This window comes from Strongylocentrotus purpuratus, unplaced genomic scaffold (assembly GCF_000002235.5).
Source record: "Strongylocentrotus purpuratus isolate Spur 01 unplaced genomic scaffold, Spur_5.0 spur5_scaffold_3, whole genome shotgun sequence".
In the NCBI taxonomy this organism is placed as follows: Eukaryota; Metazoa; Echinodermata; class Echinoidea; order Camarodonta; family Strongylocentrotidae; genus Strongylocentrotus; species Strongylocentrotus purpuratus.
In genome coordinates, this window is record NW_022145609.1 from 7,560,512 (window position 1) to 7,579,889 (window position 19,378).

The window sequence follows — 19,378 nt, forward strand, 5'->3', positions numbered from 1 at the left end:
TACTGACACTCGGAGAAAGACAGTAGTCTTGTTCAATGATTGGGATCAGTTAGTCGCATAACTATATGATTTCATTGGTCAGCAGGTCGCCCCCCCCCCCCAAAAAAAAACGGCTCTCGATTTTCAGAGCCAAGCGGGTCTAGATGGTGGGTGGGTGGGGGGGGGGGTGCTAAATCCAAAAGAGACTCATTTCTCCGGAGCTCAAAAGGCATCCAAATTGACAATGAATACTAAAGGAATAGTTCTTGATTTTTTATTTTAAAATCACAAAGTTATTTCTTTCCCATTATTTCTACCCCACCATATTTTAAAATGTTTCCATCTATGGATTTGTTACCCGAGTGCAATGGTATTCTAGCCCGAGTTTTGGAAGGAAGTGAACTATTAATATTTTACGCTCCCCGGGGGCCTATTCACTTATTGTCATTGACAAGGTCATAGATATTGGCTGTAACTGTACTTTTCTTTGTAGATGAAGTCGTTCTTATATAAACCAAACATGATAGGACTTTTTTTCATTCAGGGCCTCATAGCTTCTGAAAAGGATGATGGTATGAAAATATCCTGCTGTCCGGCCGACGAAATCTGCATGCCAACTCTTAAAATACGCCGGACTGTTCCCCTTTTTATTTCTTTTTTGGTTAATAGAAATCAGAACGGTATATGTGTGTAAGATATGGCCTATTTATCAACCAGTCGATGACAAACAAATACTAAGAAAGTCATCAACACAGGTGTTTCTAGAATGACCGTTTCGTATACATTGAGTTCTTCGATCACAGGTGCATATAGGCAGATCTATAAGGGGCGGGGCGAGAAACGGCAAAGCCCCCACCTCTGGAGGGAAAGAGAGAGGGAGGGAAAGAGAGAGAGAGAGAGAGAGAAATAGAGAGAGAGAGAGAGAGAGAGAGAGAGAGAGAGAGAGAGAAAGAGAAAGAGATAGGGAGAGAGAGAGAGAGAGAGAGAGAGAGAGAGAGAGAGAGAGAGAAAGAAGCAAAGACACTGAGGGCTATAGGAGTTCCTGAAGGAAGATATAAACAAAATTAAATTCCTCATTACTATAGGGGGTATAATCGAGAAAATTAGTTTAGAGAAAAAGAGGCAACAAATCTATTTTTCGATCCCTTCGATCTTTACTACATGACTTGTATTCAGTTTTAGAGAACCCCCTCCCCTCCATTAAACCCACTCACCCTCTATATAGGCTATTGTTATTATTATTTTTATATTTTAATACAGGCTCGTTAGAGGTCAATTTTGCCGACAAGTATATAATCCAGCCGAACAATTTTGAGAATGTACCGACATGACTAAAACTGGTTACCACATTTTCAAATGCCCCGACATTTACCAAAAATTTCAACCAAAAAGGCACACAACACAACACAACCCCAAAAACTTTCAGCCAGTAGGCCTGTTCAGCTCCCCTTCAAATAACCGATCGCACGCAATAACTTTCGAAAAATATATTCTTGTGCGTCACCTTTTGAAATCGGTGCGAACATGACAATGACATCATACTGAATCCGAACATGATTCCTATAGGATGTAATTGGGTATCTATGAATTGAAATTTTCCTCGAGTTGATTTTTCGAAAAAAATAGTTGCGATCGTGTTTTGTGTAAATTGTAGGCCTATAGGTCTACAATAATTTGCAAAAACTAAAGTTTTCTCTAAACTTTTCCAAAATATAGAAGTAATTCAGTTCAATTTCTCTTCATGCATAAGCATACCCAGACCCCGGATCCAGACCTTGACCTTATAGGAGGGACAAAACACTGAATATTTTGGTAATGGATTTAGCACGGGGTGCCCCCTTGAAAACAAAATGCTGAACATTGCTGCCATTACGACTGATATGAGTAGTAATCTATTTTTGTAAAAGAATACTAATAGTGCGCTTACAACTGTTACAGTCACTATCTTACAAAATTAATGATTACCAAACCTGCTGACTTGTTTAGCAGCTGTATCACTGTTTCATGTATTCAAAAAGGCACCGAAAGGTTACGTGCATTGTGATTTGACCCAGGGACGGATCCAGGGGGGGGGGGGGGGGCACAGGGGGGTACGTGCCTCCCCCGCCCCCAAAAAACAAATTAGTGCTCACTACCCCCCCCCCCCCCCCGCTTATTCAGCGCCATTTCACCCCGTGCCATTTTGTGCCCCCTCCCCCGGTAAGAAATTCATGGATCCGCCACTGTGACCTTCCTAATAATTAATACTTACTAAAAAAAGATGAAACACATTCAAAGTTATGTCACCTTTTTTGGAACTGTATTCATGTAATGCACTGTAGGTTTTTATTACTGAATCAGTTATTGTTATTGCTTTTTTTCTTCTTCTCATATGATAATAATTCACAATAATTACTTTTACAGGGGGCCTACACCCTATACAAGCTCTGCTTTTAGCCCTCCTTCCCTTTATTTTTAATTTATTCTATTGTGCAAATTAATATACAATTATGTATATTAATATGTAAATATGTTAAAATATACCATCATTTTAAATATGATATATGAAAGAGTAAAACTAAATGAATTTAATTTAATTAAATTGAATTGTATAGGCCTAATTATTCGAAATATTGCTGGCATTGGCCTACTAATGGATGAATGAGTGGATGAATCCCTGTCTGTCACCATCATGAAATTCAGATCGCGGTCTTTTTTTTCTTGTTCATGCTTTCTTCAATATTTTACAAAGTGTTTGTATCTATACATGCTTATCGGAAGAGAAAGAGCTTGTAAAGAAATAAATTATATAGGCCCAATACACTTATTGTTAAAATTTGAGATGGAGAGATGATGATGATGGGGAGGAGATCGAGAGGACTCGAATTAGGTAATCCAGTTGTATTTCCAGTCGTTTGTTTGTAAAAGGCCTAATAATTCATATAGCCGCGCAATAGCCCTGAGTATGAAAAACGAACCTTCTCCACAAATATGTGCTGGTTGCAAGCCTATATGTTCCGCATACCAATTTCACGTGAAAATCGGGCCCATAGATTTTGTACACACATGAAAAAATCTCAAGGCGCCGGTGCGAGCTCGAACTGGACCGAACTTCGAAATATGACATCATGTAAACATTGAAAATGGTGTAAAAGTAACATATTTTCTAGGATCAATTCGCCGACAATCTTCAAGATGTCTGACAGAAACCAAGGAGCGAGTAGCAATTCATATGAGGTCACTTCAAACACAAAATCAGCAGTGAAACAGACGAGAAGTCATTCGAGTTCGGCGGAAGGAATTCGCACGGAGATCAGGGAGATGCAAATCGATGGACCGGCAGGTTTTCGTCATGTCGGCGGGATCACTAGCGATACCGTGCAGGCAATCCAGGCAGCGGAGAGAGAACATTTTGCCGATCTCTCCAGGGCTGAAGAGTTTGATAACATGACACTTGTAAGCCATTTAGACGGGAGAATGAATGGTGGAAAACCTAAAATCGGTGTTATACAGGAGAGAGAGATTCAAGGTGGTGCATTCCTCTTACGGACTGTAGAAATCCTGAAGATTCCAGGTGAAACACTTGGGTTTTACATTCGAGAGGGAGATGGATTTGAACGACTGGATGGAATCTTTGTGTCAAGATTGATGTTGGGTGGACTTGTTGAAGATTCTGGCATGATTCGTGTTGGAGATGAAATTTTATATGTTAATAATGTAGATGTATCCTTCAAGTCCCTTGATGATGTGTACATGGTCATGCAGATTCCTACCCGCCTTCTGATAACCCTGAAATCCCGACAAATTGGCCGGAGTTCATACCGACATTCCAGCTCGCAAATACATTCTGCTAGATATGACAAATCTGGCTCATTTCCCGCCAGCCCAGGAAGGCATTCTGCTGCACTAAGTAGTATTATAGGTCTAGATCCTGATAGACAATCTTCTCCTAGATCCTCTTCCATGCTTGAAGCTGTAAAAAATGAACAAGACATCACTGCACAGTACAAGCTGAGCAGGAGAGTTGATGATGGAGGTAGGGTAGAGACAAGGGTCTCAAAGACAGAATACACAAGCACACAAAGTGCTTATTGCCCTCAAAAGGAGGACTTCATATCAAGCAAGTCTGGTAAAGGAGACAGAGAACCATCACGTCAAAGAGACATTGTCATGAAGCGTGTGCTGTCAAGAAATCGCAGCGCTACGACCGGAATCATCGATGATGGACCAATTCCAGATCCTAGTCTGCTACCAGAGTCCCAATCAGAAATCAATCTCAAACATGCTCCGCGTCTGAGCCGACCTGGATCGTTTGACCCCAGCATTCAGACGGAGGAAGACAGTGATTCCATGGTCTTTGTTGACGAGGACTTTGAGGAATCACTGAGTTCCTCATTCCAGAACATGCACGGGATGAGGAGCAGTGCTCCGGTTCAGGGCAGCACATCATCTCACAGGCATCAGCAGCGACCGTACTCTACCATCATCCCACCAGACCGCTCCCTCCTGGATGATAGAGATAAGGATGAAGGCAAGGTGTTGTTGTCAGTCAAGTCAAGTGATGCGGTGTCAAAGATGAGACATTCCTCCTCTTCAGATAATATTGTAGCTTCAAACTGGGCAGATGATACTAAAGGTGCTGCAGTTAGGAAACAGCCGAAATCTCCCAACGGTAAGTATTAATACAGTCTAGAAAAGTGAATCATGATGTGTTAAGTCTTGTCAGTAATAGTGCTTTGCTCATACTATGCAAGTGATGGATATGTACATGTAGGAACAGAAAGAAAAAACCAAGAGAGAGAAAAAAAAAGAGTAGTGGTACCTACTGTACATGTACAATACATTTATAAATTAAACAGATAAACTGAAAGTGATAGTAAAAGGAGAAAAATGCAACAATGGTATATTTATAAGAGCATAATTGTCTTCCTTTTTCTGTGTGGCTAATATCTTTAGATAATTTTACTCAAAATTAAAAAAACTCTTAAAAAGTTCTGATATAGACTTCTTTATCATTGTAGCCTGTAGTCTCATTGTCTTTCTTATGTATTTATTTATGCATGCATGCATGTTCACAATTTTACAATCCATTTGAATTTACTTCACAAGACAAGTTGCAACTATTATACTGTTTAAACTAGAATGAACACACAAAGGTGATGAAATATAAGCAAATAGAACTTGAATCATTACAACACCTTTCAAATATTAAATAGACTATATAAATATATATATGACAAATAAAATTCCTAAAGGGTTGTGAACTATTTACACTATTTACAAAGAAAAAGAAAAGAAAAGAAAATCAAATAAGAAAAACAGAATTATATTGTTAAGTCTAGTGAAAAATTATTTTCGATATGATGAGAACTGATATACATGTAGATATATAAAGTAATATCTTATATCTGTGAAAAAATAATAGATTTGAAAGTTCTTTTAAAGGAGTTTGGTGATTTTTACTCTAATAGTGAAATTACTCTTTGGTTAAATTACTCGTACTCTTAATAGTGATACTTATAACAATCTATGTTTAATTAAACATTATTGTAAAAATGAACAGGGCTTCCATTTTTGTAAATTTAATACTATTGGACAACTTTGCAAGTGCCCATTATCAAAATCAATATTCTTCATTTTTCTAGTCATCATGTAATGTAGGTCTCCATGTACTGTACAGGTGTGTATTAAGAATGAGAGGCAGGCCTATGGCAGAATGATTAGTGCAATCCTCAAAAGATGTATCCATTTTTAGAATAAATGATAATAAGAAAATGATATTTCATTGATGTGCATACATTACAGTTTTCCTTTTTGATTTGCAATTTAAGCTATTCTTTTTGCTACATGTAGGCGTCAGAAGAGCTATTAAAAAGGCTTGATAGGAATGATATCTTTTATAAACATCCTTCAAACTCCCAGCTAATGGTATTTTGTTATAGGCTAATAATATTACATCAGTCTTTACAGTAGTCTTTACATTAAACAAAAGGGCCTGTAATGCTAATTCTGATGTTCATGTATGTCATACACTATGGATATTTTGCAAAATTGTTAATTGACAATTGTAGAGCAATTCTGCTCTCATCTCCAGCACACATTTATTGTATCTTCCAAATTCATGTCACATGAATGATACATGTAGCACAAGAAATTATTATTTCCCCCATCCACCTGATGCCTTTCCCATCTGCAGTTTTCACTTGATCAGAAGAAGTATTGACAGGACGGTGCATAATTTGCATTGATGTACAATTCATTATGTGTCCTGTAGGCCCCTTCCATCTGCCCCGCTAGCAAGAGACCCTGCATTATTTATGTGCAGTAGCAAGCTGATGCGTGCTGCTGTGTGCATGATATGCGCAATGCACAATAGGGCGAGCGTCTTGAGATGACAGGGCTCTCGACAGTGCATGCTGCTGTGTATCTCAGGGCTTCTGCAGTAGGGATGGTGGCGTATTCGCAAGACCTTGTCATGGTACATACTGCAGTCGCATGAAGAGATTTGAGATTCGTTGAGGGGTATTGTCTGTCGACAACATTATGCACAGACAAAATTAAGAATACTGATACAAATTGTTTTTGAAGATCTTTACATACATGTACATATCTACCCACTAAAGCTACATTTATGTAATTGGCATACAAGACCTAGGAATCTAGAAAAATAGTGAAAAGGGAGAGAGAGAGAGAAAGAGAAAGAGAGAGTGTGTGTGTGTGTGTGAAAGAGAGAGAAAGGGAGAAAGAGAGAGGAGGGAGGGAGAGAAAGAGAGAGAGATAGAGGGGAGAGAGTGGAAAGAGTTGGAGAAGGAGAGATCAAGAGATTATGAGATATCAATATTACATTGTATGTCCTGTTTATTAATGATGATTTCATGTCAACAAATAAACTCTTTACAAGATCTAATCTATAGCAGGATAGCATTAGGATGGCATGATAATCAGAAATTCCTAACATTGCTTGATTTATACACTGACTAGCTAATATATATTATGTGCAAAATGAGAAGATAAGCAAACTCTAATTCTGGTTTTGGGGTAAATTGATTGAAAGGATAGGGTCCCTGCACCCAAGAATCAGGGGTATACAGACATGTTCGTATTGATGCTTTAAGTTTATTGCTATTAAGGTAGCAATTTGTATCTTACACTAGATAAACAACTATTAAGAAATCTTTGTGAAAAAGGAAAAATATAAAAGTAAACCCCACAAAATACAGTTTAAACAATTTTATTTGATTGAATTTCCAATTGTATCTCAGGGTACCATTCTTTACCATAAATTTGATCATCTTTTGTGAAGATTGTATTGTCACAATTTGCACCCTGCGCTGAGTAAACATCTATTTCAGCTGTCATTGTGGAAGATATTCCTCTAAAGATTTAATGAGCTGTGGATATTCATTATTCGTAGTAATGATAGTATTCACAAAATGAAATGCAACTGTAGGCTCTTGCCTGATATGATACCATGATGAATAGGAATGAACTCATAAAATGCACTTTGAGAACAAATTGACTTGAATGAACCAAAGAAAATGACTGAATATTGTAGGGTTTTGTATTTTTTGTGAAACATGCCACAATAAACCATCAATCATCAACTGTCAGTACGATTTGTAAGGGGGTGCAGATATTCAACTGATTCATTGAAAATGAATTCTTTTCGTTTTTTGTCAAAAAAATTGGCATGTTTGTTGCAAATGAGTTTCAGAATTCATTGACCTCTCCAAATAAATGTATGTTACATGTAGTATGAAAGTACACTCTTAATGTTTTTAGTAATGGTAGGAGCTATACAATTGAAATGGGTTTGATAAATTACCAATAAGGAAATAATAATCTTCAAAATGTTGACTTCTTAATTTATAGCATTTAATGTGAAATTGCACTTATCTTTGACACATTTCCTAGTAATGTACGTGTAAAGCATTATAAATTTTTGTAGTTGATATTTTTTCTTTATTTTTAAAAGTTAGACATGTCTTGTATACTTCAGTTGTTGGCTTTGGCATGACTGACACATTTGTTTAGAAGTTGTAAAAAATTAATTAACAGTGAATTTATTGCCCTTTTTTCTTTCAGTTACTGTAGAATCACTTGTTGATCATTCTAAATGTTTAATGAACATTCCTTACTTTGAGTAAGTCTTGCTCTATTTTAATAGTATTTATTCGCCAACTTGTTCTTGCACAGGATAAACTCTAATCTGCACTGACTTTGTTCAGATCATTTTCACTTTTATGGAATCTGCTGCTGTCTTTTGCATTTTCTAGTTTTCTTTTACTCAGTTTGTTTTGCATGTGGGATTAATCTCATGCTATTAATGTATTTTGTAGTCATCATCAGCTGATTCATTCTGTACAATATGTGGTTGAATCTCATGCTATGTTTTTGTATTTTTTAGTCTTCCTGATCACCTAAATTTGTTTTGGATGAGGTTTTAAACTTCTAAATGGGTGCATTTTATAGTATTCGTCATCAACTCATTTTGTTTGAGTGTGGTTTATGATAATCTTTTTTGCTGTTGGTATTTTATAGTCTTCTGCATCACCATTTTGTTTTGGATGTGGTTTTAAAGGGGTGTTTGCCTGGCCTTGGATGTGTTTTCTGTGGTCACCCCATGAAAATAGCCATGGGATGATTAGGCAATGCATTGCCAGCTCTATTGTCAACCATTGTTAGTTCTATGCACACTTGTTGAATGAGCACTGCTGGTGGCTAACAGACCAAGTATGATCAATAACAGATCTATACATTCTAGGTCCTGAAGCATTGTAAATAAGTGAATGCAGACGTTACATGCAATAAACATGTACACCTGTATATGGAGAAGTACCGGTATATGGAGTGTTCTGGGTTGAATTCTACAATGTATGTGCAGGCCCACATGTTTGTTTTGAAAGCTGTAACAAGCACATCTTTAGTGCAAGGCTTTTTTTCTTGTATTTTGAATATTCCACATTATTCTGTCTCAGATACATGTACTTGAAGCTCATCTTTATTTTAGGCCTTGAAAAAAAAAGAAATACAGCTTCATTCTTAAATTTTTTAGATGTGAATAAAATATACATGACTATAAAAATGACTGATGTTAAAATGTTGTTAAAATGTTGAAAGACGCATGCAAGCATACAAATGTAATTACCAGAAACATTGTTCATTGTTTTCATGCTTTGAATAGTACATTTGTCACTTGAGTTAAAGGTAAAGACCAGTATTGGAAATGCCCCAATTTCAAAAAATGAAATGGAAGCTCTCATTACCAATCATGTGAAAGAATGTTTTGACTAATACATGATGATAAAAAATTTGCAGGGAAACCGCCTACTAATTCATATATTTGGTAAATTTGTTTCTCTCATGGTCTGTGAGAGATATAGGGTAGTCCCATATACATCTTTCTGTGTATAGTGCTTGTAACTTTACAAAGAATGGGCCAAATTTCTTATCATTTTGATGATTCCAGAACCTTGCAGATGCTAGATGATCAACCTTTTCTGATCGATTCCACAACGTTTCTTTCACAATGCAATCGCATGACCATAACTGGTCTTTACCTTTAATAGAACTAATGATGCATGACATTTTTTAACCCTTATTCTTCTTGTATATTTCACTTTATAGAGATAGATCAAATAACTTTACAGCAGCTTGGAATTTTTAGTACTTTGCCTTTTACTAATTAAATACTCATAAAAATATCTGACAAAAAAGGTGATAGATCTTATCAAAGTTTTAAACAGACTTTCATGTACACCTACATGTACAAGTAAGCACTGTTTAGAATGACTGATTGGAGCAGTGATGGTAGATCATGTCCATCAACAGCTGCCTGTCACAGACTGCTTCACTCTGCTAGCCTGACATCCTTCCATCAGCTGCAGGGAAGTGGAAATAGTTTGGGGTATCATGTCATAGTGCCCTGGTAATGGGGTCAAGCTATTATGCAATCTATTCCAATGAAGTAGGAATGTGTATCAGACAGCTGGTGTGTGGCATGTGAGTGAGTGAGTGAGTGGCAGGGAAAGTGGAAGTTGTAGTCTATCAGTCCAGGCCTGCCTTTGGGAGGTTCAAGTTATTTGGCCATTTGGTCTCCCAGACATTGAAGTTTGCAAAGTATTGTGGAGGTAAATTGGATCAAGTGTTATTTCAATTCATAGAACTTTGTTCTCATCCAAAATGGCCATTTTCGTAATGTAACAAAATTTATACTGTGCCCGGATATGATTTTGTTTATTCACCTCATATGAATAATTATGCCTCCGCCACCGAAGGTGGTGCCGGAGGCATCATGTTTTCGGGTTGTCCGTCCGTACGTCCGTCCGTACGTCCGTCCGTACGTCCGTCCGTACGTCCGTCCGTCCGTACGTCCGTCTGTCCGTCCCGTTTGACCGTTATCACAATATCTCAAGAACCATTTAAGATTTAAACTTAAGACTCGGGAATAGTATTTATCACCATAGGAAGACGATCTGATTAGATTTTGGAGTACGTAGGTCAAAGGTCACAGGTCACAGAGGTCAACTTATGAAATTCCTTGTATTGAGTTTGTTAGCGCGATATCTCAAGAACCATTTGAGATTTAAACTTCAAACTTAAGGATAGTATGTATCACCATAGGAAGACGATCTGATTAGATTTTGGAGCACGTATGTCAAAGGTCAAGGGTCACAGAGGTCAACTTATGAAATTCCATACATTGAGATTGTTATCATGATATCTCAAGAACCACTGGAGATTTAAACTTCAAACTTAGTGATAGTGTGTATCACTATAGGAAAACAATCTGATTAGATTTTGGAGCACGTATGTCAAAGGTCAAGGGTCACAGAGGTCAACTTATGAAATTCCATACATTGAGATTGTTATCATAATATCTCAAGAACCACTGGAGATTTAAACTTCAAACTTAATGATAGTGTGTATCACCATAGGAAGACAATCTGATTAGATTTTGGAGCACGTAGGTCAAAGGTCAAAGGCCACAGCGCACATTATGAATGCAAAAACAGCTTGTGATCGCGTTATCTCAAGAACCGATTGATGGATTCATGCCAAAATTAGGTCATGTTTGTTACTTGCAGAGCCAATGAACTGAGTAGATTCTTGGTTCATAAGGTCAAAGGTCAAAGGTCATGGGCCCATTATGTATGCAAAAATAGCTTGTGAACGCATTCTCATTAGAACTGACAGATGGATTACTATTTAACTCAGAACATCTTGCAGAGCCAATGAACTGAGTAGATTTTATGGTCATGAGGTCAAAGATCAAAGGGTCATATATGTATATGAGAAATTGCTTGTAATCACAATATTCTGAGAACCTGTCAATGGATTACCATTGAACGTGAATTCAATTTTTTTTTTCTGTTTTGGTTTGTAAAATTGCTCTATAACGGAGGCATCATTTTCGACTGCGCGCAGTCGAATTCCATCTAGTTGCATTTTAATATTTGCTTGTTGCTACATGTAGGTAGGACAAGCCATAATGTTTGTCCTACCAAGCAACATCTATAAATAAGAAAAATAAGATAACTGGCTATTTTCTGGACAGAAATCTCTTTTTTTTAAACTCCAAAGAGTCCCTACGAACATTTTAAAATATTGTTTGTGATCCTTTACACTCCTCCAATGTACTGGTAGGCATATGACAAGGCTGTTGCCCCAAATTTGGTTGATTCTGCTAAATTTCTGCAGTTTGTGCTTACTCATTGACTGTACTGACAAAGTTCCCCAACTGTCAGACCAGACCCCTAATCTCTATTTACCCTTAGTAAACAGAGATAATTGATCAAACAGTTTGCTTACATGTTTGTCTGGTCATTTAAAAAACAAGATACTAATGAAGTGAAAGTGTTTTGATTTCTCACTTCGAAACCACAAACTAATGTCTTGTGTTTTAGTCCTGTTACCTACACTGTAGGACTCCACATTAAATGTTCACACAGGGTCCAGTTTGACATTTTAGCCATGGTCTGTGAGCATGGATCTTCTGTTTGAATTTTGGATTTTAGGGGATCCAGAGCTGAAATTTTTGGGCCCCTACAATACATGTACCCCTATGTACCGGTTCTACATGGGCTTTTGTTAAATTTTGAGCCTTGCGTTACTCATTGAGATGCTTTCACACTCTCCTATTTGTTAACAAAACCCTGTAGTTTGTGGACTCTAATTCAGACCTATATTTTGTAGTCATAGAATGATAGAAAGTCATTATACAGATTCACCTGACATGCCTTCAGCTTTAGGTACATCTTGGAGAGGAATATTTCCCATATTAAGGCAAGCCCAATTTTGTTCTTGTAATATATATTTGCTTTTACATTGCTTATGATCCCGTTAATCTGCATTCATCTTGGACCTTTAACATTTACAATTTATCCCTGTTACCTGAACCTGTAGTTTGAGTAAATTCTGTATTTAGCCTGATCTAGAGATTCACATGACGGTCATCTGTCATTAGCTTGCCCCACCCTCCTCCCTCCCTCCCTCCACAGAAAGGATTGTGTTGTTAATTTTTTTTAATGCTAAAAATCACCATGTAGAACAAAAGGGGGCAACCTCATGACACACGGTTCTATTCCCACTGCCTCAAATATACACAAGATTTCTGATTGCACATGATACTTGAATTCTACATCAAAAGAAATTTGCCTGGTTTGGAAGGGTGCGAAAGTGCCTACTGTGAGCTTGATGCCAGGGGTCTATTAAACGGCTAACTGTAAATTGAATGGGTTAATTGTTATGCAAATGTCTCCCTATGTAAAGAACAAACATTAAAGGGGTTGAGGGGCAAACACGCACCCCCTGTACACCTGAATACAATACCGTTTATGTCTGTGGGTGGGTCTGAAGGTGTGAACCTATTCATAAAAGCTTTATTTAACAATGTTTCCAGTTTAAAAAATCTGAGATGCATGGCCCTATGTGTTATCATCAGTGTCTGTGATATGGTGTAATATTGAAGCCCTAAAGAAAATTGCGCTTAAAAATGATCATGAAGTGTCTCAAAATAGTAAAAATCTTTGAGTGACCGGTTTTACCATACTCATTTTTAACAATAGACTGTAGTGTTATAAAAAAACGTTGGGAAAACAGTTTTTGAAATTTCGAAATCCAATCATAAATATCTTGATAATCAGACAGGCGATCGGCTTGTAAAAGTCATGGGATTGCAGCATAAGGATTTTGTTTAGAATCTGAGGCAAAGATACCCAATCCCTTTAATCATTAATCTCTTCATCTTAATTTCTATTTTAATAGTGTGTGACGCTTGTGTACAGGTATGTGCAAAAATGAGAGAGAATATCTTTTTAGAATTCTACGTCTCACCCCTCTTTGTTAGCCTTCTTCTTTAGCTTTGAGTATTGTGTTCGAAAGCTGTCCTGGCAATGTCTCGGTTTTTCTGAGAGATTACTGTGCTGTGCTTGGTATGCAAAAAGTCTGGTTTCAAATCCAGTAGTAAGGTATTGATGTAAATACCAAAGGTCAACGGATGCTGGGATCTGTTTCAAGTGTCGCATTTTAATGTCCGCCGTACATAATAACTTGGTGCATGCATGCATCCAAGCTGCTCACTACGTAACATGCGTGTACGCTAGATGCACATAATGGAAATGTATAATTCTGTGATGTTCTAAAGCATCGCTTTATGTAGATTAATACTAACAATATATACATATACATGTACATGTAGGTAGTGTAATCAAAATGAAACTACAGAATATGTGATGAAAAACAAGTTCAAAATATTATCTTTGAGCAGCAAGCTTATTATATGATAATGACAATGGTTAGGATGAAAGTGATGAAGATGATAATGATGATGATAATGATGATGGTGTTGATGATGGTAATTATAGTTGTTTAATAGTTATAATGAAAAGCTGTAATGAAAATTAATTTAAACATTGTAGGTAAACTCCAGGTACATGTACAATGTAAATCGTTTTTCAAAACAGGATGTCAACATCGATATTCATCTAAGCCCTAGTTTCTATTTCATTTCATTCTATATTCAGGGGCTCCTCTGTTTGTAGAGAGAACTTTAAGAGCTCCTAACCCTAACAAAAGGTACTATCGCAAACAAAAGAAAAATATGATGATGATGACTCATCAAAGTGTTAGTAAATTTTTGCAAGTTTGCATGTACTGTACATTTTTCAAAACAGGATGTCAATAGCGATATTCATATCAACCTTAGTTTCTTTTTTATTTTATTCTATTTTTACATTTTCTTCTGTTTGTAGAGAGAACTTTAAGAGCTCCCAACCCAAGAAAAGGTACTATATCGCAAACACCAGAAAAATATGATGATGATGATGATGACTCATCAAAGTGTTAGTAAATCTTTGCATGGACAGATGATTGGAAAAGAAAAATGTAAAGGTCATGCCCGTATAACTGCTAATACTTGAACATGTAGCAAGGAACAATTTCCTGATTGACCAATATTGGCCTGATTTTTTGGTTTTCAATCACTGATAACTTCCTGATTGGTTACAACAACAAAATGCAAGGGTGCTCATTTTAGTACTCAAAACCCTTAAATACAAACAAAGGGGAGCATGAAAATAGGAATTTTCATCTGCTGATGGAGAGCTACATGTTGCAGAGCATTCAATTTCTGAAACGGTATGGGTTAATGCCAGTCTTGCTTTTGGAAGATGATTTTAATAGATGTCTCTGGATGTCCAGTCCATGTACAATGTTGTACAAGGAGGAGGATGAGGGAAGAAAAGGGGTGGGGAATTGGGAAAGAGGCAAGGGAAAGTGGAAGAGGGAAAGAGGGTTTAATAGCAGGGGAGGTGGAGGAAGGGGGTGGCAGGGGACAGGAATATGAGGGGAGAAGAAAGAGTGGAAGGGATACAATGTAGATGATAGGGAATGGAAATCAGTATGATAAACTGCAGATGAATATATGGTATTAATGCTGCATTATCAACTATCATTCTAGATGTACAATACTAGGACCACATGTGTATATTGCACCAAATACTGATGTTGAGGAAGATGCTGCACTTTACACAATCCATAGATGACTCCTGTGTGCCGCGGTGATGGTACAGAATCTGTCTTGTTGAGACATGAGCTTGACCTTCATATAACCTTACAAAGGCGTTAGACTGGACAGCCCATGGTCTGTCTGAGGCAGGCTTCCTACAGTCCATCTACCCAGTCCTTTGTCCAACCTTGTTTCTTTCAAGTTCATCGCTAGGCCAAGATCAGTGTTATTTTGATCTCTTTAAACTCTATTGGACTATCACCAGATCAACAATGAGTTGTCTGTGGTTCACCATCAAACTTTTCTTAAAGGGTCCGCCGATTTGGATCAAAGCTCTCTGTTAAAATAATTATTGTTGTCTAGAGTTTGAATTTGGGGGCCACACCTCCCACGCACTGGTTAGAGTCACGCTCTGGTGTATTAAAGGGTAAAATTCAAAGACCTTATAATATGAAAAGAGGGTTGGTCTACTCCTGGTCGTGACGTTGAGGATCTTCTATATATTAGGGCTTCTCAAAGTTCGGACCACGGTCATGTTCGTTCGGAACCGCCCGTGTGACTCTGTTTTTTTTGTTTTTTAAAATCTTAAAAGGGCCGGGGGCAGAATTCCCACAGATCCCCTATCTTTTTATACCAAATTTATGTCAAATTTCAACCAAAGGGTACCATGAACCATGAACATGACCGCTTCACAATGACAGTACAAAATGTTGGGTGGGGTCTGGAATATACTAACTCAACTCTTTTGTCCTCTGCATCTACCTACATTATTGTATCCATACTCCATTCTCAATCCAAGGAGGAGGAAGGTGGGAGGTGGGTGTGGGGGGAGGGATGTCCTTATACCCTCCCTCAGCCTACATTATGTACAATGATTTTTGATGTGTACAATGTATAAAGTCAATTCAAATGACAGCATTGCAACATCTCATGCAAATTTGTGATTGTCCATTTTCCTGTCTTTCCTGGTCTGAACATGTGTTTTCCTTTTTGTTTTCACAGTTACAATACATCTGTCATCAGTCTGAACACACAACATTAGATAGTTTCAATATTGACCTAAAACCATCAAATGCATGATTTCAGCTGAACGAGCATCTCATCACCTTGTGAAGCAGTAATGTATGACAGGCTGCCATCTGGGGCCTTTCCCTCTTGTCTCTTATTGATATCATTGAATATCTAGTATTTGCTACAGTGAAAAATACATGTACATGTACATGTAGGTACTTGAAAGTACATGTACAATGTACTTTGAATTCTAAAATGAATTTCACAAGCCTCAAACACAATATAAGCATTCAGACATGATTTATAATTCCCATTATTTGAAACATCGTGTTTCTATTAAGCAAATTGCCTAGAAAACGGGTTTAATTTGCCTTGGTTTGCTTCTTTATTTATAGGAAAAAATCTGTCAAGTTCCTTGATTTCTTTTTCTTTTTCCGCACTCTCCCTGATTTTGACTGTAATCTTGAAATGTTCAAATATTAATTTTACCTTATACCAGACAAAGAACAACATAGCAGCATTTGATGCAGTTAGAAATTTATTTTTCCCAGTTCCCCGTTTTTGTGTTCCATAGCTGTGTTGCTAAATAGGCCTAAACATGTAGTTGGAACTCAGCATGTACATGTAGATGCGTCAAAGGTACATTGTAGCAGCAGGGATAAACTCACATATCCCTGGTAGCAGCGTCCCATAGAGTTGTGTTTAGTTGAGACACCCCACTGAAAGAGTGTTTAATTGACCAACCACTGATCTCAATGCAAGCAATTTGAAGGCATATTGTAAGAGGCAAAGGCTGCAGCCTATCTTTGCAGACTTCTTTTTGCAGTCAAATGAGCTACTGTAGGTCTGGATTGTCTGAATATTAATTTAAAATCTACTTCATTGTAGGTCTTTAGGCGGTGTTTAAAGGTGTTCAAAGAGGGGGATTCGTGTACAAAGATGAGAAAATTGTTCCAAAATTTGAGAGCTCAGACAGAGAAGGCAAGATCACCAATGTAGGTGTGAGTGTAGGGACCAGGAGCACCTTGAAGATGGGTAGATGATGATGATGAACCAAGTCTGATCCTGTGTACAGTGTAGGATTTCTTACATGCTACAGGCTACCCCAAGTTTTGAATGGGTCTAGTTGAAGGACCAATCCTTTTTGTTGATTATCTACCATACCGATATGTTTCTTGCTGAATGAATTGACCTACAGGCTACATGCAACCTTATTTTAGAATGGGTCCAAGTTGAAAGACTGCAAGATATTGTCCTTTGCGTAAACGATCTCCTGCATGTACAGTTCATGGTTGTCTTAGGTTTCTTGAGATATCTAGACCCAGCTTTGAATGGGTCTAGTTAAAGGACTAGTAAGACCTAGTCCTACCTGTGGAGGAGCTCCCAGGCCCATATGTCTTGGCTGACTGGGTTGGGTAATGAACCTCAATGGTTCCTGCTGTGAAACCTCATACAAAGTTCAATTATATTTGCTTGGTTGGGTCAATAGTAATACTGAGACTCAACACCCAATTCTATACATTTACATGTGTACACATTACGCACACATCATCATACATACATGTGTATTCATGGTCCTTTCCAGAAATAGAGAGAATTATAGATTTTCAAGAGGTTGCTTGTAGTAAAAAAAACAGAAACTGTTGCCCACAAGAAACTTTTGTGAGTTTTGTAAGTATTTCATATTCATTTTGAAGGCATAATTCCTACATTGCAGTTCCTGCTCTGAAATTGAGTTCCAACCAAGGATTTTTTCATGTAAAAACTGCAGCCGTTTACAATTTTCAAGATTTTGTAGGTAACTGTACATTTATGGCACTTTTATTTTATCCATTGTGTTCATGTTTTCACCTCGTAACCATTTCTGCCTAGGTGTGCAATAATTGAATTTACTATCAAACAGAAATAGTAATACACCCAACTTACAGGATGAAATTCAAGTTTCTGACAATGAATGAATTTAAAAAAAATCCCCAAATGAGATGAAAGTGACTTAATTGTAAAATACAGAAAATTTTACATAATTAAATATACTTTTTGAGGAGCTTAGAGGACAGGCAAAGGAGGTGGTGGAGCTGGAAAGGGACCTGAAAGATAATTTTTTTGGGGGCAGCAGAATGGAAAATTGATATTTGGGGTACAGATAACAGCCCCCCCCCCCCCCTTGGAAAAAGTGTGTCTAACTCGTCTATGCAGAGGGGGCAAAACAGAGTTCTGTATGAACTGATGTACATGTATGTGAAGTGCCCTGTGGCTGAGGTCTAGGGCTTGCTTGCTTCAATGCCCCTCTTTTTTGATATGCTCTCTCTGATGCAATTTGAGCCATTCATAAATTGGATATTATTACTAACATTCATAAAAAAGGTTTGGTTAAGAATGAATTTTATTCTGTCGCTGTTTACATTTTGAAAACTCGTGTGGATTACTGTAAACACTGTTATTTTCGCGCGATTAACTTTTCGAGCTGAGCTACCCCAATACATATTTGCGGGTTCTTAAATTCGCGTTGCACCCAATTCAGCCTGTTCATAACATGCAGAAGAAGCCATGCTTATATTTTCGCGAGTTCTAAAATTCGCGCTTGCCGCTTGCGAAATTCACGAAAAACTTATGTACCGCAAATATTTCTTCTTTTACAGTACCCTGGGAAAAAAATTACAGAATAGTACACTGTTCATGTACATGTATGTAGACTTGTAGAGAGTCCATATTCCATGATTAATGCTCTGTATGTGTGACACCTCAAATTACAAAGCTCCACTGCTCACTTGGAAATGAATTACACCTTTCGATACATGTAGCTAGTATTTGCACAAAAGTAGAATGTCCTGGGAATTTTTTTCCCCGTTATATCCATCCGATGACTCATACAAAACTGTTTGATCAGGAATGTTGCCAGTAATTGGAACGTTATGGGGCGAGTTAAAGAGGGGGGGGGGGGGGGGGGGAAGCATCTGTGTAGATTCTCATAGTAGGTGCATGTACATTGGGCAAATGTGGAGGTGGCAACATTGGCAGCAGCTCAGATGTGATCTGGATGGCTGCTTTGCTGCTGGGGGTGGGGGGGGGGGGGGGGGGGGGGGGACTTCCCATTTTTTTTGGTAAAACAGAACTGTGTCTAGCTGTACAATCATTTTTTGACCACATTTTGGCATTGTATAAGAAGGCTGGGGATTTCTGACACTACATGTAATGCTTTTTATAAATCATACTTTTTGTGCTTAATATAAATAAGACATATTACAATGAAGAAAAACATCAGTTCTCAATAGTTTTTGAAAAGAAAAATGGTATGGTAGTGTGTCATATTTTGTAAGCAGGCTAAATATATTGTAATAAAAAGACATGTGAACGTGTCCCCTGCTTTTATGTAGCCAAAATATTTGTACAGGTTTACGTGTA

General features: G+C 37.6%; 1 protein-coding gene across 2 annotated transcripts in view; it reads left to right on the forward strand.

The window, feature by feature from the left end:
- Nucleotides 1–3,025: 3,025 nt before the first annotated feature.
- LOC590613 (rho GTPase-activating protein 100F) overlaps nucleotides 3,026–19,378 on the forward strand; it is a 40,767-nt gene continuing 24,414 nt past the window's right edge. For both annotated transcript variants that reach the window (XM_030996363.1, XM_030996364.1), the window contains exon 1: nucleotides 3,026–4,630. In XM_030996363.1, coding sequence (XP_030852223.1) covers nucleotides 3,154–4,630 — 1,477 coding nt within the window. In that variant the 5' untranslated portion in view covers nucleotides 3,026–3,153. The remainder of the gene's footprint in view (nucleotides 4,631–19,378) is intronic.